The sequence below is a fragment of the Periophthalmus magnuspinnatus genome, chromosome 24, assembly GCF_009829125.3.
Source record: "Periophthalmus magnuspinnatus isolate fPerMag1 chromosome 24, fPerMag1.2.pri, whole genome shotgun sequence".
Classification (NCBI taxonomy): domain Eukaryota; kingdom Metazoa; phylum Chordata; class Actinopteri; order Gobiiformes; family Gobiidae; genus Periophthalmus; species Periophthalmus magnuspinnatus.
In genome coordinates, this window is record NC_047149.1 from 2,414,573 (window position 1) to 2,438,665 (window position 24,093).

The window sequence follows — 24,093 nt, forward strand, 5'->3', positions numbered from 1 at the left end:
TCAATAATTATTTATTTGATGTCATAAATACTAAAATCTGATCTTTTATTTTGAAAACCCAGCTTCCTGTGTCATTGTTAATGCTAGCTTTGTTCTCCTGTTAGCTCTGTGTTTCCGCCAAACTCAACGACATTTTAATATGTAAAATAACTTCTACAAATAGTCCACAATCTCGGTCGTTCACCTGTATTGTTGTTTAAAGTTAAAGCTTCGTTTTTAATTTATGTTTTTGCCGTAAACATTGACAGAAGCTAACTTAAGCTAAAGTCACATGGGTTCTGCACGGAGGTGACAGCTGAGCGTTAATACAGCACGATGAGACTGTTTGTCGGTCTTAAAACGCGGCATTTGGCCCAAAAAGTCTTCAGTCCATCTGCAGCAGGTGAGAACAACCATAGAAATAGTACGTTGTGGCTCTTTACAGCAAATGTATTAACCATACAATTCTTAAGACTTCTTTTGAATGAACATCTGTTGGTTTCAATGCATTATCCCCTGACCCTCCATCTGACCATATCCTTTCCAGAGGTTGCAAAGGAGAGGGTCAGATGGAGCAGAGGAGCAGAGGATGAAGAGCAGTGGGTCAGATGGAGCAGAGGAATGGGTCAGAGGAGCACAGGGTGCAAAGGAGAGGGTCAGATGGAGCAGAGGAAAGGGTCAGAGGAGTAGAGGGTGCAGAGAGCATTAGATGGAGCAGATTTGCAGAGAAGAGGATCAGATGGAGCAGAGGATGCACTATTGTTGTTGTTGCAGTGCGATGGCCCCGCCCCCTGTGCACCTGTTCACCTGCAGAGAACAAGCCCCACCCCTCGATGCTGAAACACTTGACATCTAAGATCAAGTCGACAGGTCCGATCTCTGTGGCCGAGTACATGCGGGAGGTGCTCACCAACCCTGTCACTGTGAGGACCACTTTAGTACTATCACAGCTTTAGGATTTAATATTTCATTTGAGTAAACTAGGGCTGAACAATTTTGGAAATGTATTTAATTTTTGTGTACAACCATTGTGACTGCGATTAGATTTGCGGTTTATGTTTTAAAGGTCCTATATTACACAAACTAGATTTGTGTACTTTTAACCATGTGACAATGTTGTTACCTTATCAATAACATACCTGGAGTTGTGTTTTGTTTCATTGACACGTTTGTGTAACTCTGCATTAAAATGTTCCACTTTGTGATGTCATCTAGTGGTAGTTCTCAAGTTAACAGTGTTTAAAAACACAGTGAAGCACTTCCCATTTTACCATATGACATGACATTTTCCGCTTCAGAGAAGAACAAAACACAACTCCAGGAATGTTTTTGATGAGGTAACAACTTTTTAACATCGATCAGATAACAGCATAATATGGGCCTTTACTAAGAGGATTCTGGTCAAAGTTCACATTTTAAACACATCCAGAAGAATTGACAAAAAGACTGAAATCTAAACTGACAAAATAATACAAGAATGTTGTACAGATCTAAACTACAAGGTTAGCAGTTTCATGCAGAATAACGCGATTTTTTTTTTTTAATGAAAAAAATATGTTATTTCAGAAATTGCATTTGTGATTTGCTAATTGCGTCCATTCAAATTGTGATTTTGATTTGATTGTTAATCTCTCAGCTCTAGTGTAGGTAGTCACAGTATTTTAATGGTTAATAAATACCTGAGTGGTGTGTTCCAGGGTTACTATGTGAGGAACAACATGCTGGGAGTAGAGGGAGACTTCATCACTTCTCCGGAGATCAGCCAGATGTTTGGAGAGGTCAGACTTTTCCACATGTAAATGAAAACTCCAACTGACAACAAGCATGCCTTTGTGATTTAATAGTACCACCACTTATTTATTTATACTGACAGAGAAGAGGCTGAACTTTTTGCCAGTTTTTGTTTCATGTAGATAGGCCTAGAGAGACAGAGATATTAACCATATACCAGGTCAACAAATTTGCATCTGACAGAGAACTCCACCTGAGAGTTCTGACCTGTCTCAGCTCAGGTTAAACTCAAAGGATTCTGAATGTGCTCATGTCACATAAATGCACTTTCTCTGTATTTACTGTTTTGTTGTGTTATATTCCTTCAGTCAATAAGAATGTGTGTTGATACTTTGCAGTATCATCACACTAGGGGTGTTCTGCATGTATGTTTATGGCAGAATGTTACCATAACCAATTACCATGGTTACACAATGCACACATTAGCAAACACAGCCAAAAAATATTTAAATAGCACACTTTCAGGAGCCTGTGATCAATATGAGCATCCATGGTCAATAAAAAGGTGAGAGTGACTAAAATTGTGTATAATTAATGTAGTTCTAACTAAGTCAGCTCTTTCTGGTCAAACTGTGTTAAAGCAAAACTCAGATTAAAACAAACAAAAACAAAGCCTACAGAGTAGCCTAAGAGTAGTGACTACAGTTGGCATCACACCCTCAAGGAATGTTGATGACATCAGCTTCACAGTATCAATAGGGTATTTACTGTTCAGTATTGTTGTCTCTGTACAGTTAAATGAAGTGTGGCTTGTATATTTGCTACTCTTTATTATTGTTGTGTACAGTTAATAGGTGTGTGGATCATCAGTGAATGGATGGCGGCAGGGCATCCGGAGCAGGTGCAGATTGTGGAACTGGGTCCAGGAAAAGGCTCTCTGACCAAAGACATCCTCAGAGTGAGACATTCAGATTCTGTATCTATGGCCATTGTAACGGAAAACACAACAGTTGATCAAGCTCTACATAGTAGTAGAGCTTGATTAATGATATTAAGAGCAATGAAAGGCGCAGGGCAGCCCATAAACTGCCCGTGTTAACATTACCACAATAATGAAAGAAAAGTTACATTTACCCATCAAGATCTTTCCCTTGAAACATTTGCAGATGAACCAGAGGGTTGCTGGTTCTAATACTGTGTGTTGAGTTTTCATCACCATAAATATCTGGCTGGTAGAATCTTTAAAGAGGGGGTATTATGCAAATAAAGTTTTTACCATGTTATAACATTGTCCCCTTATCAAGAAACATGCCTGAAGAAGTTTTAGATGTCATCCATGCATGTTTGAGTAATCTAACGATCTCTCCCAGGCCCTGTTCTTATCCTCCTTACGGTTAGCTGTAAGATTCAGTCCAATGCGCCATCCACAAGCCTATGTCACCCATGCTCCCACACAATAATTCTACATAAATATACAAAAACATAATGCAACACTGCACACAACAACTTGACAAACTTGATGTGATGTGCAGTAGTTTCATTAGTGGGATGCATTGTGCTGTGATAGTGCTCTGAAGGGGGAGTGAATTAGCACAGAGAGCAAAGGGAGGGGGCATTTTCAAAACTATTAAAGGAAACATGATGATCTAAATATGTTATTGTGTTGGCACATAATACCCCATAGTAAAATACCCCCTCTTTAAAATGTGAGTGCACAGAATGTCCCCCGTCTGTAAAAGTGCCCCTCACTCAGGTGCTGCATCAGCTCAGGTCGGTGATGGGCGGAGCTTCGGTCTCTGTTCACCTGGTGGAGGTGAGTCCTGTACTGAGTGCGCTGCAGGCCCAGGCACTGACGGGAAGTGAGAGTCATGTAACCACAGAGGGGGAGGAGCCTGTGTATCGCCGTGGAAATACCCCCGACGGGCTGCAGGTGTCGTGGTACAAACGCATCCAGGACGTTCCCCCAGGTGAGAAGAAATGTGTCAGATTCCTTCCCATCCTCCTATATCCATTTGTGTCAGATGCCCTCCCTATGTCTCTATGGGGTCTTATTCTCTACAAACATGTTCTGAAATGCATGGGATTCTTGGATTAGTTTAAAGTTCTCCTCTCAGAGAGGAGAACTTTAAACTCAGATATCTCCTCTCAGATGATGACTCTCTCTCCTCTTTCTGTCTTTCTCTCTCCCTCTCTCCTCTTTTTCTCTTTCTCTCTCGCAGGGTTCAGTGTCCATGTGGCTCAGGAGTTCTTTGATGCTCTGCCCATTCATAAGTTCCAGGTACATAACCTCATCTTTTGTCACACAAACACATCCTCTCCCCCCCTCTGACACTGTGTAATCAGCTGCAGCCCTTTCTGCACCAATGAACTGTCAGGAGAACTCTACAGTGTCCTGTTAGAGGACTACTGGGAAACATCAAAGAATATGGTTAAACCTCATAACTCCTTCAATGTGCCCTAGAATACAGTAGTCACACTACAAGTGTGTCACATGAAGCTGACACTGCAATTCATCGCTCCCTCTGTTTGCTCTGTTATGGTTAATATCATCTCCAGTTTGCTCTGTGGTGGTGTTGTGGTTAATATCGTCTCCTGTTTGCTCTGTGGTGGTGGTGTGGTTAATATCGTCTTCTGTTTGCTCTGTGATGGTGGAGTTGTGGTTAGTATCGTCCCCTGTTTGCTCTGTGGTGGTGGAGTTGTGGTTAATATTGTCTCCTGTTTGCTCTGTGGTGGTGGTGTGGTTAATATCGTCTTCTGTTTGCTCTGTGATGGTGGAGTTGTGGTTAATATTGTCTCCTGTTTGCTCTGTGGTGGTGGTGTGGTTAATATCGTCTCCTGTTTGCTCTGTGGTGGTGGTGTTGTGGTTAATATCGTCTCCTGTGTGTTCTGTGGTGGTGGTGCTGTGGTTAATATCATCTCCTGTTTGTTCTGTGGTGGTGGTGTTGTGGTTAATATCGCCTCCTGTTTGTTCTGTGGTGGTGGTGTTGTGGTTAATATCATCTCCTGTTTGCTCTGTGGTGGTGGTGTGGTTAATATCGACTCCTGTTTGTTCTGTGGTGGTGGTGGTGTTGTGGTTAATATTGTCTCCTGTTTGCTCTGTGGTGGTGTTGTGGTTAATATCGTCTCCTGTTTGTTCTGTGGTGGTGGTGTTGTGGTTAATATCATCTCCTGTTTGCTCTGTGGTGGTGGTGGTGGTGTGGTTAATATCGACTCCTGTTTGTTCTGTGGTGGTGGTGGTGTTGTGGTTAATATTGTCTCCTGTTTGCTCTGTGGTGGTGTTGTGGTTAATATCGTCTCCTGTTTGTTCTGTGGTGGTGGTGGTGTGGTTAATATCATCTCCTGTTTGTTCTGTGATGGTGTTGTGTTAGTATTGTGTTTTAAATGCTTTGTTTTTGTAGAAAACTCCCAGAGGCTGGAGGGAGGTCCTCGTGGACATCGACCCTGATAGAGATGAACAGCTACGGTTTGTGCTGTCTCCAAACGCTACGCTGGCCTCCACTACTCTCATACAGGTAAATACTACTAGTACTACTGCTACCACCACTATTAATACTACTAATGCTACTAATTTTCTCATAAAGGTAAATACTATTGCTGCTACAGCTACTACTCTTGCCAGTAGTACTACTACTACTACTGCTGCTACCTTTACTACTACTACTACTACTGCTACTATTGCTAGTACTGCCAGTACTACTACTACTACTACTCGTACTGCTACTACAGGTGAGTAAAACATGGTTTACAGTTGATTTATACTCAAGCATAAAACAGAGTAACACAATCAAAAAGTCTGTTTATAGACATGTGATTGGTTTGTCCACAAAGATTACAAAAAAGATTCAACAGTTTGAACATCTGCACATGAACCTAATGTGACCTGGTGAATAAATAAATGCAAATAAATCACAGATGTGCAGGGATGAGCACAATTCCTTTGTAGCTGCTTACATTTTCAATGTCTGCAATCACGTGACCCGAACAGGCCATACATACTGACAAGGTTTTCTCAGCTTAATTCTGTGCAGAAGGTTTAATCCTGGTTCAGTCCTGCATCAGCCCATTTTTGTCCCTGTTTAGTCCTGGTTCACCCTGATTCAGTCCTGGTTTAGCCCTTGTTCAGTCATGGTTCAGTCATGGTTCAGTCCTGGTTCTTGTCTCTCCTTCAGCCCGGGGAGCGTCGTGAGCATGTGGAAGTGTGTGCAGAAGGGGGTGTGGTTTTGCAGCACCTCTCGAAGAGGATCAGTGAAAGGGGAGGCGCTGCTCTTATCGCAGACTATGGACACGATGGGACCAAGACTGACACCTTCAGAGTAAAGTCTCTTCTCACAGACTATGGCAAATCTAACACATGTTACATATTATATCAAAACTAAGGTGAAAAGATAAAAAGGGGGATTTTACTACAATCGGGTATTAACTGCTAAAAATATTTAGATAACCATATTACCTGTTGTTTTGAAAATGCTATAATCTCAGACAACAACATATTCACATGTTCAATAAGTTTCCCTCCCCTCCCTTTGCTCTCTACACTCACTCCTCCTGCAGAGCACTATCATAACACAATCAGTGTGCATCCCACTAATAAAACTACTGCACATTGTGTTGGGCTTGTGAAGCTGTTGTATTGTTTTATATCATGTTTTTTTTATGGAGAGTTGTTGTGTGGGAGCATGGATAATGTCGGCTTGTGGGTGGAGCCTTGTACAGAATCTTATAGCTAACCATAAGTAGGGTTCAAACAGGGCTCGGGAGAGATTGCTAAAATACTCAAAAATGCATGGATGACATCTATTCAATTCAATTCATTTATTTTTGTAACGCCCAAAATCACAACAACAGTTGTCTCGAAGGGCGTTCATGTTTTGGTTGATGGGGGAAACCGGAGTACCCGGAGGAAACCCATCCAGACACGGGGAGAAACATGAAAAACTCCACACAGAAAGGCCTGGGCGACCTGGGGATCGAACCAAACCCTCTTGCTGTGAGGCATGAGTGTTGCCACTCAGCCACCGTGCTGCCTACACACAAAAACAAAACAACAGGATAAAATCAGACAAAACAAGAAAAATCGGCCATCTAAAACCTTTTCAGGCATGTTTTTGATGAAGGAACAGCGTTAGAATATGGGAAAAAGCCCCCTTGAAAGTATATTCCACCATTGAACTCTGACCTCTCTTCAGCTCAGTTTAAACTTTGGGCAGATTGCAATGTTACGGTGTCACATAAATCCAACCTGTTAATAACTAGGGCCAGGCAAAGCTCTCTTCACAAATAATTTATTACTATTTAGTTATACAGTAAAACCAATGCCTAAAGCTGTGGGTTCAATGTTTTGTGTGACAGTGTAAATATTAAATTTTATTCCTAAAGACTAGATTCTAAAAGCATTACTTTGTGACAAAATTAGCATGTGCTATCTGCAGCTAATTCTAAACTGTTCTATCTATCACACGTTTAAATACTCTAAGGTTGTTTAAAGGGCCATATTAGGCTATTTTCTGATCTATGTATAATGTTGTTTCCTCATCACAAACAGACCTGGAGTTGTCTTTTGTTTCATTCACACGTTTAACATATGTGAATGAAACAAAAACATAAAACACTCTGTTCCACCTTGTGATGTCACGTGGTGATACAGGTGATTGGTCATTGCCAATCTCTACAGAACTAAAGGTAAAAAGTAGAGGTTAACTTGAAACAGAGAATTTTGAGCTTTGGAGCTGTAGTCAGACTTATAATAAAGTGTTACTCAAACATGTGTGAATGAAACAAAACACAGCTCCAGGTCTGTTTTTGATGAGGTAAGAATATTCCAACATGACTAAAAGTTCACATGAGTGAATTTTGCAGGACCTTTAAAACCAGAATGGCTTACACTTGCAGTGTGCTTTACAGGCTTGTCAAAGCCTCTCAAAGCACTACACTATAGTCATTATTCATTCATTTCCACACTTGGTGATGGTAAGATACTATTGTAGCCACAGTTGCCCTACGGCAGACTTACAGAAGCGAGGCTGCCAATCTGCGCCATCGGCCCCACCGACCATCACCAATCATTCACACACAAACCACTTTCATACTAGGCAATGTGGGTGAAGTGTCTTGCCTAAGGACACAACAACAGAACTTGGTCAGTACTACTACAATTCTCCGACCTTCCGGTCGGGGGACCAACACTCTAACCACTGAGCCACTGTTGCCCCAAACATGGCCTGGAGCGACACCACCCCAGAATATTCATGGGTTTCAAGAAAATTATTTCTTTCTGTGTTGAAGCATTGTGAGGAACTTTCCCAATCAAATCATAACATACATTGATTTGAATTGCATTATTGCTTTAGTAAATCAGGAAGGAATCTGTCTATGTTGATCCCCTCAGTAGTCACATGTCCTGTTTGTGCAGGGGTTCAAAGATCACCAGCTCCATGACGTGTTGACCTCCCCGGGGTCAGCTGACCTCACAGCAGATGTGGACTTCAGTTACCTGCGCAGGTGTGCAGGGGGCGTGGCCTGTGTTGGACCTGTCAGTCAAAACAGCTTCCTCCGAAATATGGGCATCGACGCAAGACTGCAGGTAAGGAACTAGAACTAAATGAGATCTGAACCAAGACTAAACTAGGACTGAAAGAGGACTTAACTAGGACTGAAAGAGACATCTAAACAAGGAGCAAAGCAGACTGAACCAGGACAGAACCAGAAGTAAACCAAGAAGTAACTAGGACTATACAAAGACTTAACAAGGACTAAACCAGGACTAGACCAGGACAAAGCTGTGACTAAATAGGGTTGATACTAGTTTGGGACATGAAATGGCAATTTTCTGGCCCAAGCCACCATAGACTTATAAAAATGATGCTTTAACTAAACTAACGCTTATTGTTGTCTCAGGTTTTGTTGAAGAACTGTCCAGACTTGGCCTCTCGCTGTCAGCTGCTGCGCTCCTACCACACTCTCATGGACCCGGGGCAGATGGGAGAGAGGTTCCAGTTCTTCGGAGTCCTGCCCCTGAGCCGAGTCCAGAGACCGAGACCACAGACCGGACTAAACCTTGACAAGACCCAAAGGCCAGCCCCGCTCCCTGTGGCCGGATTCACAGAGCTCAAATACGCTTAAAGTGCATATGACAAGTTTTCCCTGTCCTGGGGTTAGTCTGCTCTGACCCTCCCTGTGCTCCAGATGTCCAGGGCAAACGAGACTCCAAGCCACTTCATCTTACAAAAACACAGGTTCATTTATTAAAAATAAATAAATAAATAAAATACATGAATAATGTATAATGTTTGTTTGTGAGAAACTCCATTTCCTATGATTCCTCAGTGCAGTTGCTGTTCCCGGTTTACTTCCAATTGTCCAGGGTTGTTCTTGGTTCAGTCCTGGTTCAGTCCTGGTTCAGTCCTGGTTCAGTCCTGGTCCAGTCCTGGTCCAGTCCTGGTCCAGTCCTGGTCCAGTCCTGGTCCAGTCCTGGTTTAGTTCTGTACTGGTCCCATCTCTGGTCGTCGCTCTCATGGGTCAGGTATCTCTGTCCAAACTTTCGCTCGAACTCCCTCAGGTTCAACCATGTCTCATAGTCCTGCAACACAGAGAGATCAGGATTAAACCAGGACTAGATCAGGTCTAACCGAGGACTGAACCAGGACTAAACCAGGACCAAATCAAGAATAAGCAACAACTAAATGAGAACTAAACTAAAACTGAAGCAGGACTAAACTAGGACTGAAGCAGGACTAAACCAGGACTAAACTAGCACTAAACTAGGCCTAAACCAAGTCTAGACCAGGACTAAACTAGGACTAGAAGGATTAGACCATGACCAGGTCTGTTTCTGTACCTGGAGCCAGGGGTGGCTGAGGGTCTTGTCGACGCTGAGTCTCTTTCTCATTTTGACCTGGAGCAGATTTGAGATCAGGTCGATCGCTGTTGAGAAAAACAAAAATAAAGACATTTTTAAACAAAAAAAAAAAGTGTGATTTATTTTGAGCCGTACATAAAGGACGCAGCAAGACCATGATTTTGTGAACGTTCATCTTGTCTTCAGTTATTATAGATATATCTTGGTTTCATTTAGGAGGAGAACTGTAATCAGTGCCGTTTACAGTTGTAAACCAGATTTTCTGTACTACTGACCTTATTTGGCCCCGCCCACTTTTGCCTCTAAATGCTCCATTCTTTGTGGTGGCACTTTCAGTTAAGTGGGACTCCCATTCATTTCAAAGAAGAAAAGTTTCTCCACTAAAATCTGATATAAAGTAGTGCTATTTTGTATAAAATGTTCAATGTTCATGTGACCGATACATCACACTGCACTGACTCTCTGGAGGATTTAAAACAGCTCTGTCTCTATAGAACTGATTTATCAAGATCAGTCCCATTCAAAATAACACAACTCAAATGACAATGGCGGCACCCTATTGCCCTATACCACTCCCTCAAACACATAACTGGTCTGGTCCCTCCCCCTGGGCACGTACCCTGTCTGGACACCTCTCTCCAGGTCTTGCTTGGATACATGAACGCGGCGTTGTGTATCTGTTCGTTAACGTCCTCGTCTTCATTAAAGGGAAAGGTTCCGCTCAGACTGACGTAGAGGATCACGCCCACACTCCACATGTCCAGAGAGCGGTTATAGCCACGCCCCCTCAGCACCTCAGGTGCCAGGTAGGCCGGCGTGCCCACCACCGAGCGCCGGAATGAACACTCGCCAATGATACGAGCGAAGCCGAAGTCACACAGTTTCACCTGAGGAAAGAGGGAGAAGGCCTGGTTTAGTCCTGGTTTAGTCCTGGTTTAGTCCTGGTTTAGTCCTGGTTCAGTCCTGGTTCAGTCCTGGTTCAGTCCTGGTTCAGTCCTAGTACAGTCCTGGTTTAGTCCTGGTTCAGACCTGGGGCAGAGGGTCAGAGGAAGTCAGGAGGACGTTCTCTGGTTTCAGGTCACAGTGAACGATGTTTTTAGAATGCAGATGTCTCAGAGCCACCAGGATCTGAGGAGGAATACAAGAGTAAGATTCTGTGTCCCAGTTTGTCCATTAAAGAGGCATTCTGTACTGTTGTCCCATGGTGCTACAGTAAAGGCCTGTGCACACAGGACGCCGTGAGCTGCTCAGAATTCCCTTCATGTGTATGTAGTGCGCAGCCAAGAGCACGCCAGTGCAGAATCCAGGTTTGCCACCTCTGTGAGGCACTGCCGCGGTCGGCTCCATGAGTCACTTTAGCTCATTCAATCACAGAGGTTGAAAGGTCCGTTTCCTCAAAGATCACTGTTGCCAGTAGTAGAGCCAGTTAAAACTATTTTAAGGTCAAAATGATGAACCTGACAGCAGCAGTTACACAGAGAGAGGCCACGCTTTTTCAATAGAAGGTTAATAGGAGCCAGAGCCAATGGAGTCAAATCGCGGTCATGATCACTTACTGTTTGGAATGCAGCAGCTAGTGGGTTAGCTATGTCCATTTATATATACAGCCTATGGTCTGACCTGAGTGAGGAGGAACCTGGTGGTGTGTTCAGGGAGGCGGCCTTTCTCACTGGACAGGATCATCTCCAACATGTCGCCCTGAAGTTTCTCCATCACCACAAAGACCTTCTCTGGACTCTCAAACATGGCCTGGAGTGACACTACCCCGGGGTGCTGCACTGTCTGAAAACACATTAGATCAAAGCCCATATGTGTTTTTCTAATTCGGACTTGGTTTGGTGAATAGGTGATTAGTACCTGTGCTAAATATTTATGATAGTTTTACATCAGTTAACTTGTAGTTTGTGCAGAAAAGTAGAAAACAGAGTCCCTCTGCCTGTGTCAGCAGCACAGAAACTCTATCCAAAATATAGAGACAAACTAAACTTTCATTTTGTGCCTGGATGAACACTGTCAAGATTTTAGCTGCATAAAACTGAAATGCTGATTGCACAATAGTTATGATAAGTAGCGGTAGCAACAGTAGCAGCAGTACTAGTAGTAGCAGTGTTAGTAGTAGTATTATCAGTAGTAGTAGCGGTAATAGCAGTATAGTATCAGTATTAGTACCTTCAGGATGGCCACCTCGTTCTTCAACTCACTCTCCTCTTTGTTTGGGAAGCGGAGTTTGTCGATGATTTTAATTGCCACGTCTCGCCCTGTTTCTCTGTGTTTCCCTGATAACAGAAAAAGTCAGTCTGTGAAGTTTTGCTGTAGTTTTACTATAGAATAAATGTATAAAAAAGTTACCTCCATAAACAACCCCGAACTGCCCTGAGCCCAGAACCTCATCAGTGAAGATCTGGTACACAGAGCTGATGTCCTGAACAATGCACAACCACAAACAAGGGTCAAGAAATTAGCTATTCGTATTTTGCAGTGTTCTGCATTTATTTCTCTGGCGGAATGTTCAGCAGTTACCATGGTGACACAATGCACACATTAGCAAACACTGGTAAAACATTTTTTAGATTGTCTGAAAACTACAAAATGGATTTAAATGACACATTAAAATTTTCCTGTGATCAATCCGAGCGTTAATGATGACTGTGGCTGTAACGTTATTTGAAAGGGACATGTTTAACAGCACAAAGCTCAGCTCACCTGTCGTATTTCAGATAAGTCAGGTCTTTATGGTCAGATTGCGTTAAAACAAAGCTCAGATTAATGTCTAATTTTAGTAACAGCTTCAGACAGAACAGAGCTTACAGTTAGCATCACATCCCCAGGGAATGTTAATGACATCAGCTGGAAAGTATCAAAAATAAACTTTGAGGAGTCATTGTTGTGGTAACCTAGCCTGGATCTACAAAACTGTAGTCCAGAGGTCATAAATGAACAGAGCAACTTTTTACTGCAATTCTCTTCAATTTTTTTTTCCTAATTTCCATTTGCTGTCCAAAGGGCTGAGGTCACGAAAGGATAAAAATAAAAATTTCACACTATACTCATTGCACAATTCCCACACATTGCACATTCCACACATTGCACATTCCACACATTGCACATTCCACACATTCCACATTTCCACACACTGCACATTTCCACATATTGCACATTCCACACATTGAACATTTCCACACATTGCACATTCCACACATTGCACATTCCACACATTGAACATTTCCACACATTGCACATTTCCACACATTGCACATTCCACACATTGAACATTTCCACAAATTGCACACTACACTCATTGCACAGTTCCCATAATTGCTCATGTGATGCTGATTCAAAGTGATTACACTTTTTTGTATTTGTGCTTTAAGTGTCTATATTCACGGTGAATTATCACATCGGTCAAACTCACCTGTTTCTGCTGCGCCTGGGACCTGTCGCACCTGTCAGACCCGACCTCGGCATGCTCCTCTGAAGGGCAGAGCAGGAAGTAAGAACAGCTGTCTGATTGACTAAGACAGCTGTCAATCAGCTTTACACAACTGAGCCCCACCCTGCCACAGTTCTGCCTCCAAAATGTTTTTTTGGATTTCAGATGTTCTCAGAGTGAACGGTCATTGTTCATTAAAAACACTGTACTTCCTGTGGTCAGTGTGAAACTGCAGAATGAAACCTTTTCAATCAATACTGAATACAAGCAACAATCAATACACAACTAGGTCAGACTAAACCAGGACAGAAGCGGGACTGAAGCAGGACTGAATCGGGACTGAATCAGGACAAATATTTTATAAGTGTGAACAGATGTAATAACCGTTAATGGAAGGATGAAAGGAAATTCTCCGATGAATCTAAAATTGAGAAATGGAGCAGAAAATCCCCTTAATCTGTTTGAGTCCCCACCCCTATCTGCTCCTCTGGCTCTGCTCCTGTCTGCACCTCTGGCTGTGCTCCCCTGCCTCTGCTCCTCTGCTCCCCTAGCTCTGCTCCTCTGGTCCCATCTCCTCCTCTGGCTCTGCTCCTTTCTGCTCCTGTCTGCTCCTATCTGCTCCTATCTGCCCCTGTCTGCTCCTGCTTTAGTCTTCCTTTACTCTTGCTTTAGTGTGTCTGCTCCTCTCTGTACTCACCTTGTTGGGTTGGTCTCTCTGTCTCTGCAATTGGTCGCAGAGCTTGTCTCAGGGCTCTCTCCCAGCTCTGCACCTCTGGACCAGGATCTGAAACGGACTTTGCACCCGAGTCTCCTCCTGAGTCCCCCACAATGTAGTAGACCACAGAGGAGGTGACCAGGGAAAACCCCGCTCTGGTCTCAGAGTTGGAATGCTGGTTTAGATCTGGGCTTTGGTCCACAGCAGAGTCAACCCTCAGGATCTCAGACAGAGGCAGCTCCTGGAAACAGGGAATATTACTGAAAGTCCTTAATCCTGGTTTAGTCCTGGTTAAATCCTGGTTCAGTCTTGGTTCAGTCCTGATTCAGTCCTGGTTCAGTCCTGGTTCAGTCCTGACCTTGTAGAACTTGGAGTCGGTCTGGTTCTGGTACAGAGTCAGGCTCTTTGTGTCCAGTCTCCAGAAGTGTCTCTTCCTCTGAAAGAAACAAAGTGAAGCCGTGATGAGCAGGATGGGCTGTGACTTCAGCTAAATGTTCTGTAATCACGTCCATGTGTTTTTCCAGGTTTACAACTTTACTTTGGAGTAAAAAGAAATATTTGGACTTCATTTCTGCAGACCAGTTTATTATCGCATATAAACCATTTTATTATCAGACTTTATCCACACAGTAAAGGCCTGGTCCAACAGGGCACAGCCTGTTGTTTTTTTTTCATTCGGGTCTACCTCAGGGTGAAGTGTTACCCCAGTTTCCCAATTGATACTTTGCAGAGACATCACACATGCGCGGATTAGCAAACACTGCCAAAAAAAGTTTTAAGAATGTTGTGAAATGCCATACAAGCTGGATTTAAACAGCATGTTTTCAGGAGCCTGTGATCAATCCAAATGTTCATGGTACTGTTTAGGAGTTTGATTTTCAATAAAATGGTGACAGTGACTGACTAAATAACTGTTGGCTAATGCTAGCTAGCTTCTATATTGTTATTTGAGAGGGACTTGTTTAACACCACAAATAAACTGTCCTGTCCTGTAATTCCTGCTAAGTCAGTACTTTATGATCAGATTGTGTTAAAGTTTGAGTTGAGTAACAGAGCTTCAGACAAAGCAGTGCCTACAGTTATCACACCCCCACGTGATGCTAACTGTAGCGTCACACCTCCATGTGATGTTGATGACATCAACTGCAAAATAGCAATACAAATTTGTGAGATTTTTGGCTGTTCCAAATCCCCTGTGTGTAGATGAGGTGTGTGGTTTGCTGTAGGTGTGGTGCAGGTGTGGTGTTGTCATGGCATTGTCATGGTAATGGTGTTGTGTTGTCATGGTCACCAGGTTATCATGGCTGCTGTAGTGGACCATCCATCCCTCCTTCACCACTGCAGAGCTGCGACGCTTCGTCTGACGCACAGACTGTACCACCCTCATCAGGGGGATGTTCACCGGACTGGACCAGAGAGAGACCAGGTCAAAACCAGGACTAAACGAGGACTAAACGAGGACTAAACCAGGACTAAACCAGGACTGAACCAGGACTAAAGTAGGACTGAACCAGGCCTAAACCAGGACTAAACCAGGACTAAACCAGGACTGAACCAGGACTGAACCAGGTCTAAACCAGGACTAAACCAGGACTGAACCAGGACTGAACCAGGAATAACTAGGACTGAAACAAGACTAAACCAGGACTGAACCAGGACTAAACAGTATTTCAGACCTGGTGTCTGTGCTGTCCTCTTGCACCTCCGTCTCTGGTCCAATTGAGTCAAGCCCTTCGTTGTCAGAGGCCTCTTCCACCAAGACTGGACCAAGACCCAGGACCAGGCCAGAACCCAGGACCGACTCTGGACTCTGAAGGTCGGGGTCTTAGTAAAAACAAAAGGAAAAAGGAGAGAAATAAACATTGATAAAAGAGGTGAAGTTCAGCTGATACTAAAACACTAATTTGGCTTTGAGACCTTGGTTTAGTCCCGGTTTAGTCCTGGTCTAGTCTTGGTCTAGTCCTGGTCTAGTTTGGTATATCCTGATCTAGTCCTGGTCCAGTCCTGGTGAAGTTCTGGTTGAGTCCTGATGTAGTCTTGGTCTAGTCCTGATCTCATCTTGGTTTAGTCTTGGTCCAGTCCTGGTGTAGTCCTGGTTGAGTTCTGGTTTAGTCCTTTTCTGGTCCTATTCTAGTTTTGGTCCAGACTCACCTCCGCTGGGGTCTGTCTCTCCGGGACAGTCTCTTTGGGCGTTTGGGGCACATTTTTTGTGACAGACGAATTTGCAATCTGAAAAACAAAATGGAAAATACTATTTAAAGGCACTGTACCTGATTTTTACTGTCTTAAAAACGTGAAAAACAGAACTAGTGTCATGATCCGCACTGTCCACTCCTGGTTTTCCTCCCTGTGTGCTCTTCCCCCTCCCTCACCTGCTTGTACCTGGAGCTGGGCGGAGCTCTCGGCTCCTCCCGCACGCACCTGCTCTCCATCTGGCTAATCACCACACCTGCCATGGATAAGAGGAGATGGGGGAAGACACTGGGGGCGTGATCATCTGTTTGGACTCACCCTGTCTGTGCTGTGTTTGTTGTCCTCACTTGTTCCTGTCGTGCCTGCGTTCCTGTCATCCCTGTGTTCCTGTCATGCTCCGGCCCTGGATGTCTCCTGCCCGCTCTGCCCTACGCCCGTCTGGTCTGCCTGTCGTCCTGTGGTCCCTTCATGTCCCCGGTCCCTGTGTTTCCTGTGTTCCTGCTCACCTGCTCACCTGCTCACCTCCGGATCACCCGCTGTTTGTACTTTGTTCCATTTCAACAATAAATCCTGTAAATTTTCCCCGAGTCTGCATCCCTTGGTCTGCTACACACACCCGTTACGACAACTAGTTTAATTTTAAATGCTTTGCAGTGGACCAAAGTTATTCCTCACTTACCTTATGCATTCAGAACATCCTAATTATTCACTAAGATGAGTTTATAAGCACTTTTCACAACTTTCAGAGACCAACTAGCATGCTAACACACACTTCCTAATATATCATTTTATAATCAGATGCAGACAGCACACAGCAGACTTACCTCGGCACTGCAGGCCCTGTCTGAACAGGCCTTTGAGTGCTCGCTGACAGAGCTGACACACGGTCGGGCGAGTGAACGAGTGAACAGAGAAAGTGTGAGGAACCTTCACTCTTCTGTCCACCAGGGGGAGCTGAGACAGAGAGGAGCGCCTGCAGCCAGCAGCCACTAGGGGGACCTTTGAGAGAGACAGAGAGAGGCTGTTATTGCTTTAACTACAGTTAAAGCAATAACAGGAAAGGTTCTGTATTGATACTTTGCAGCTGATGTCATCAACATCTCTCTGTCTCAAGCTCCATTATTCAAGTTAATCTGAGCTTCATTTGAACACAATCTGACCATAAAGAAGTTGGAACTACAACAGGTGAGCTGATAAACAAGTGCTGTGCTGTTAGACAAGTTCCTATCAAATAACATTATGGTCACAAGCTAGCTAGCATTTGGCCAACAGTTTTTCAGTGAGTCACTCTCACCTTTTTGTGTAAAATCAAACTCCTAAACAGGATCATGGACACTCAGACTGATCACAGGAAAATGAAAATGTGCTGTTTAAATCTGTTGTATATCTTTCTTTAGCTGTGTTTGCTAATGTGTGCATTATGTCTCCATGGTAACCGCTGAACATTCCGCCATAAACATACATGTAGGAGACATCACCCCTGGTGTGATGTCACTGTAAAGTATCAATTCTGTATTCAGGGCCCTAATTCTAATGTGCATCTTACAGATTTGACACATAAATGTGTTCACTTCCTCATAGACTCAGGCCTATCCTCACACTGACCCACTTTACAACACATATGAGACCTACAGAGTCCAGGACTGAACCAGCACTAAACCAGGACTGAATGAGGACTAAACCAGGACAGAACCAGGACTGAACCAGGACTAAACCAGGACTGAACCAGGACTAAACCAGGACTGAACCAGGACTAAACCAGGACTAAACTGGGACTGAACCAGGACTGAACCGGGACTGAACCGGGACTGAACCAGGACTGAACCGGGACTGAACCGGGACTGAACGAGGACTAAACCAGGACTGAACCAGGACTAAACCGGGACTGAACCAGGACTGAACCGGGACTAAACCAGGACTGAACCGGGACTGAACCAGGACTAAACCAGCACTGAACCAGGACTAAACCAGTATCCCTGTGTGTCAGATGCCCTCCCATCTTCCTGTATTGCTGTAGTTTTAGACTGAGGTGGGCGCAGGTCAAATGTCTCTAGCTAAAAGAATGGACCTTGTCACTTGCCTCTGGGTCCAGGCTCGTGGCTCTGGTCCGGTCTGAACTGGGTCCAGTTTGGTCCAGTCTCACTGAGGTCAGACTCAGAGCTGAGGACCTCCTTCTCTTCCTCTCTCCACTGCAGCTGTTCAGGACCTTAAACACACAGCGCTTATGGAAGTTCAACCCACAACCTGCAAGAGACAGACCAAGAGGCACGGTTACCCTGGTCCACATTCATTAATTAAATCATGAATGAATTATATTTTTGAATCAGGCAGATCTCAGATTGATAAAAAGATATTTAGTAATTCCAAGTTTGTGAAGCTGTGAGATGTGACAAAACTAAAGCTTGAGTAAACACAAAGTACTTCCACTTGACTTTGTTTTACAGAGCATGTTGCCTCAGCATCAGTCACATCACAGTAAATATGGAAAAAGAAATTATTATGTTATTGTTATATCTGGTTCTGAGGTCTGAGGCTGCGCTCTCTCAGCCAACCATCTCACTGCACTGAGTAGCTCCTCCTTAAGCTAAAAGGATCCAGGAGCTGAGAGGTATTACTGTGAACCAGGAATAAACCAGGCCTAAACCAAAACTAAACTAGGACTAAATCCAGTCTTACCCTCACACTTGAGCCCCTGCCGCACCAGCCCCCACAGCATGAGTCCACAGTGGTCACAGAAGGCCGGAGCTTTGTAGGAGTGGACGGTCAGAGAGTGAGGGCGGGGCAGCAGTTCCGGAGCACACGACTGAGCTGGAACACAAACAGGAAACAACATTTTTAAAGGAAGAACTTTTATCCACTTTAGCACAAATAAAAACAATACCGTGAACTGTATTTATCCATGTGTTTGTAGAGTATTTTTAAATCAGTGCTGCAATTTAAAATGTCCAAAATATAATAATATTCCATGGGTATCATAGGTTAAAGCTACAGCTGACAAAAGCACAGTATGTCTCCTTTAAACTTCTCAAAATGGAGAAGTGGACATAGAGTGGATTACTTTACTATACAGCTGGTTTTTGGGAACATTACCATGTAACAAATCATTCATGAGTGTCATTTGGCTCCCCCTGGTGGAATCAGTGAAGAGTAAAACATGTAGAAATGAATTATTAGTAGCACAGCTAATTAGCAACATAGAGCTAACAATGATGATTTGTAATAAAGGAACTCAGAGGGGAGAGGTGGTCTAAACTAGGTCTAAACCAGATCTAAACCAGGACTGAACCAGGGGTAAACCAGGACTAAACCAGATATAAACCAGGAATAAACCAGCTCTAACTTGGGTCTTACCTGACAGCACCACCTCCACCGTGTCCCCCTGCTGGACTTGTTGTGCACTGCAGATTTTCTGGAGCAGATTTTCTGAGGTCAAGTCATGTCTGAACAACAAGAGTTCCTCCTTCAGGGCCCCAAGTCCAGAGTCCGGGAACTAAACCAGGACCAGAGCCGAGACCAAGACAAGGATCAGGACCAGAGACAATACCAGGGCCAAGACCAGGATCAGAGCCGAGACCAGGATCAGCATCAGGACCAGGATCAAAGCCAAGACCAGAGCCAAGATCAGGATCAAGGTCGAGACCAGCATCAGAGCCAAGACCAGATTCAATACCAGAGCCAGGACCAAGAGCAAGGCCGAGAGCAGCATCAGGGACAGAGAGAAGTTAGTTTAGAATGATGAGCAGACTAACCAGTGAAATGTCCTGTACTGAACCAGACTAAACCAGACTCACTGCCGTAATTTTTTAATCCAGGGTTTAATGACTTAGTAGAGTTGTGAGATTCATCACAATTGAATCAAAATCAAAATTTGAACAGACACAATGCTGCAGTTTTTGAAGTCCCATCATTTCCTCCATAAACAACAAACTCTTGTGTTAATGTGCATAAAAACTGCTAACCCTGTAGTTTAGATTTGTACAAACATGTTCTGAAATGTCCCTGTGTGTCAGATGCCCTCCCTATGTCTCTATGGGGTCTTATTCTGCATAAAACATCTTACCCTGTAGTTTAGATCTGTACAAACATGTCCTGAAATGTAATTCTTGTGTTAGTTTGTCAGTTCAGATTTCAGTAAATTTTTTAGTTAATTTTTCTGGATGTGTTTAAAATGTGAACTTTGAACAGAATCCTTTTATTAAAATGTAAATCTAATCACAATGCTTGTCCAAAAAAATCACAAGTAGATATTTTTTACCAAATCGTTCAGCTTTAAACCAGACTAAAGTGGAATAACTTCAGCTCTACTACAACAACTGCTAATATTGCTGACGAGTGTTACTACTACTACTACAGTGCAGATGTTTGCAGGACAGATGGTCAAACTACAGTTACGTATTATGCAGATTAAGACTGGATACTGTTGTAACTACTACTACTACTACTAGTACTACTACTAATACTATTACTGTAAATGATACTTCTACTAATACTAATCCCTGTACTACATAGAGAAACGTGTACTTTTAATGACGTCACAGATGGAGCAGATATGGTTTTAATGCAGTGCTCTGAAAATTAAATCTGTACTACACTCACTTTGACTTCTGTGTGTCAGATCCTCCTTCTTTAGCTCTGTGTGTCAGATGCCCTCCCATTCTCCTGTGTCCTTGTGTGTCAGATGCCCTCCCATCCTCCTGTGTCCTTGTGTCAGATGACCTCCCATCCTCCTGTATCCCTGTGCCAGATGCCCTTCCATTATACGCTTCTGATTTCCTTCCTGTTCCTGACTCTAATCCGCCCAAAGCTGCTGTGACAAAACCATTACAACCAAAATTAACCAGAACTAAACCAGGAGTAAACCAGGACTGAATCAGGACTAAACCAGAAATAAACCAGGACTATCCATCCATTTTCTTCCCCTTATCTGGGGCCGGGTTGCAGGGGTAGCAGTCTAAGAAGGGACTCCCAGATTTCCCTCACCCCAAACATGTCCTCCGACTCCTCTGGTGGGATCCCAAGGCGTTCCCAGGCCAGCCGAGAGACTAGCACAGAAGTCCATTAACAGAACACTTCTCGGGTTCAGATCAGGGAGGCCCTTCCCAATCACCCCCCTCCAAGTGTCACTGTTGCTGAGCAAGCCCACATCAGCTCCCCGCCGCTCCCCGCAGGTAACGCCAGAAAAATGGAGAGTCCAGCCCCTCTCAAGGATTTGGGTTCCAGAGCCCAAACTGTGCGTGGAGGTGAGGCCGACTAGATCTGGCCTGTAACACTCAACCTCTCCATGCCTGGAGATCCGGTCATTGAGGCCCCCGCCTTTGACTGCCGCCCAGATCTCTCTGCACCAGCCTTTCATGGATCCTCCCGCAGGTGGTGGGTCCACGTGAGGATGGCCCCACGTCACTCCTTTGGGCTGAGCCTGGCTGGGCCCCATGGAGAAAGGCCCAGCCACCAGGCGCCCGCTAGCGAGCACCCACCCTGATGTAGCTGGCCTTCATTGTATACTATTCATGAAAGACTTATGAGCTAAACCAGGACTAAACCATGGACTAAACCATGGACTAAACCTGGACTAATCCAGAACTAAACCAGGACTAAACAAGGTGTGGACTCACCTTCTGGTCCGTGAGAGAGCAGACCAGTTCCCTGATGGAGTTGAGGGTCAAATCGCTCGGGTCAAAGTTCACGACTTCTCGAGTGAGGCCGATCTGCAGAGTGAAGGACATGTCCCCCTCAAAGCCGTGCACATGAGCGACACTGGGAGTGTGCACATGAGAAGCCCTGCACACGTGCTCAGGGGCGCGCACATGAGGGGAGCCAGGGTCTGACAGGTGCGCAGTCAGAGGCGGGCGAGGGAGGCCATTATTCCATGACATTTGGAGAGTGTAAAATAAATAAATAAATTAATAAAAATAGATGTATTTCTACTAATCGGATGTTGGGTTTGCTGTATCTAGACCAGAATCAGCTAAATAAAAAAAACAAATACACCAAAATATGATTATAATAAAAAATAATACTAATTTGAAAATTAATACGTAAAATATATAATAATAAAATGAGATTCTCCAAGTTAAAAATCCCAAAGTAGTTTGTGAGCCTCTGCAGAGACAAACAATGTCCCTCTGGGCTCAGTCCTGCGCCTCCTGTGTGACAAAACGACAAAGCAGAGACAGAGACAGAGACATTAATAGGTAGCGCTGTCTGTGTAATCCCACATTCGCTCAGGATCTAAAGCTAACCATACATTCAATTCTGTCACGGACAAGTTTTTAGAGTGAAGACGTTTGGCTGCTCGTCCAAGGCCCTGCTTCAGTTGTGGTCAGATTACTGCTGGACACTGCCTAACACAGACAAATACAAAACAATCTGTTGTGTTAGCGTCAGTGTTGTTAGCTCCTCCCTTCAGACAGATATAAGGCAGTGTCCATTAGGGATGGGGCAATAAACAATAATATCGTTTATCTTTATAAAAAGGGTTGACAATAATCATTAGTGGGACATTTTATATAATCGTGATAATCATCAACAAAGATAATCACCATCACCAGAATGTGCAGAAAAAAGTGACTTATCCACAGGGGAGTCAACAGAGGGGGACAAAGGGGTCAGTTGTCCCAGGCCCCAGGGTCTTAGGGGGCCCAGAATTGGACCCTCTTCCTATGAATTTGTATTAGAGGGGGACCCATGTGAGGCTCATTCCCCTGGCCCTCCACTGATAACAAAGTACAATACTATAACACTTGTTTAAACAGGGAAAGTATTCAAGTTATCCATAACATTTTAAACGCTCAGCAATCGTGATATAATCATTAATCACAATTATTTTAGCCATGATAATTGTCACACAAAATTTCAATACTAGTGTCCAGCAGTAATCTGACCAGAGCTGAAGAAGTGACTCTAAACCTGCCACAGAATTGACTTTTCTTTTGCTGTTAACAAGGAAAATATATTTTAAAAACTGTAGCAAATGTAAAAGTTTTAAATGTTAAAGGTAGAGTATGTAACTTTCTGTAGGTGGCAGTCACCCACATGATAACATGGAATAGAAAGTTAAAACCATACTACGGAACTTTCTCCATGAAGATATATGAGTTTTGGAAGATTAAAACCAAAGCAAGTCAAGGAAGAGCATTACCAGGTCAAGTTAGAGTCAGGTTTGTGGAGATGCAAGGCTGTTCACAGTAAGGATGCATGTTTTTCTATGTCTTTCACTGCAATAAATACATCTACAATGAAAGTTTTTTTTTTATTTATTTACTGAACGAGAACACCTAACCTTTGTTCCAGTTTGTGTTTCATGTGGATAGGTCCAGCAATTACACAGATATGAACCATAAACCAAACTCACGGTGTGGAGGCTTCAGTGCGCTCGTAGAGAGGATGCTCCGGGTGGCGAGACGGTCCCGTCAGGAGCAGCTGGCCTCGTGTCCGGGCTCCTGTCACTCCTGCTCTGGTTCTCTGGAGGTTCGGTCGGTTCACACAGGCGGAATCAGATCTGTCCGCGGCTCCGTGATCAGAGCTGCCCTGGGCGTCACGTGGCCTCACCGGGGGAGGGGGCGGAGCGTGACCCGGTTAGAGGCGCGCGGACCCGGGGCGACAACAGCGGAGGTCACGGGAGCAGGATTAGTGCGGTATGGATTTACGCACGGCATAGCACGGGTCAGCACGGTGTTATTCAGTGTTTACATCCGGCTCATGCTCCGCACACATGTGATCTGTCAGCTGCAGCAGGAGCATCATGGAGCGAGCGCTTTTAAGATAATAAATACACAGATGAGTACATAATTAACTTTATATATCCGTGTTAGGCAGATTTCAGCGCGTGGGCAGGACGTCTATTGAGAACGAGCCTGCGCTTTTCTGCCACTAGAGAGCAGTATTCAGCCACAGTCTTGAACTTTTTAGGCCAAAAAATGATTCAAATCAAATTTGGGTTGTGCATATTGTACTGAAAAACATGTGTCCGTACTGTGAGTGTGTCCGTTCCACATTATGGCATTAAACGTCTGTCTCCATTGATGATGTTCTGAAGTATAATTTTAACTTTCTATTTTCCTGGAATCATGCCTCTCACATACTGTGCCTTTAAATAGCATAACTTCATTTTCAACAAATACACTTTTTTCTTATCATTTGCGTTATTATTATTATTATTATTATTATTATTATTATTATTATTATTATTAT

General features: G+C 43.9%; 2 protein-coding genes and 1 long non-coding RNA gene across 3 annotated transcripts; 1 reads left to right on the top strand and 2 right to left on the bottom strand.

Moving 5' to 3' along the window:
• The first annotated feature begins 76 nt into the window (after window positions 1-76).
• On the top strand, window positions 77-8,969 carry ndufaf7 (NADH:ubiquinone oxidoreductase complex assembly factor 7). The gene is made up of 10 exons (XM_033990480.2): window positions 77-382; window positions 754-902; window positions 1,677-1,757; window positions 2,558-2,668; window positions 3,464-3,677; window positions 3,930-3,988; window positions 5,109-5,222; window positions 5,880-6,023; window positions 8,120-8,290; window positions 8,605-8,969. Exons 1-10 carry the CDS (start codon window positions 316-318, stop codon window positions 8,827-8,829), a joined length of 1,335 nt encoding a protein of 444 aa, XP_033846371.1. The 5' UTR covers window positions 77-315; the 3' UTR covers window positions 8,830-8,969.
• Window positions 8,970-8,976: 7 nt separating this feature from the next.
• On the bottom strand, window positions 8,977-21,776 carry LOC117393176 (serine/threonine-protein kinase D3-like). Its single transcript, XM_055232378.1, has 18 exons — window positions 21,516-21,776; window positions 19,255-19,393; window positions 18,580-18,711; window positions 17,972-18,147; window positions 16,728-16,902; window positions 15,862-15,939; window positions 15,387-15,534; window positions 15,002-15,116; window positions 14,069-14,146; window positions 13,693-13,951; window positions 12,978-13,036; window positions 11,915-11,987; window positions 11,735-11,841; window positions 11,186-11,347; window positions 10,595-10,693; window positions 10,185-10,452; window positions 9,545-9,630; window positions 8,977-9,286 (listed from the first exon to the last, which is right to left on the bottom strand). The coding sequence occupies exons 1-18, from the start codon at window positions 21,774-21,776 to the stop codon at window positions 9,095-9,097; spliced, it is 2,607 nt and encodes an 868-aa protein (XP_055088353.1). The 3' UTR covers window positions 8,977-9,094.
• LOC129457395 (uncharacterized) lies at window positions 15,451-16,882 on the bottom strand. The gene is made up of 3 exons (XR_008649234.1): window positions 16,728-16,882; window positions 15,862-15,939; window positions 15,451-15,534 (listed from the first exon to the last, which is right to left on the bottom strand). It is a non-coding gene; the product is annotated as an uncharacterized LOC129457395 (long non-coding RNA).
• Window positions 21,777-24,093: the final 2,317 nt, after the last annotated feature.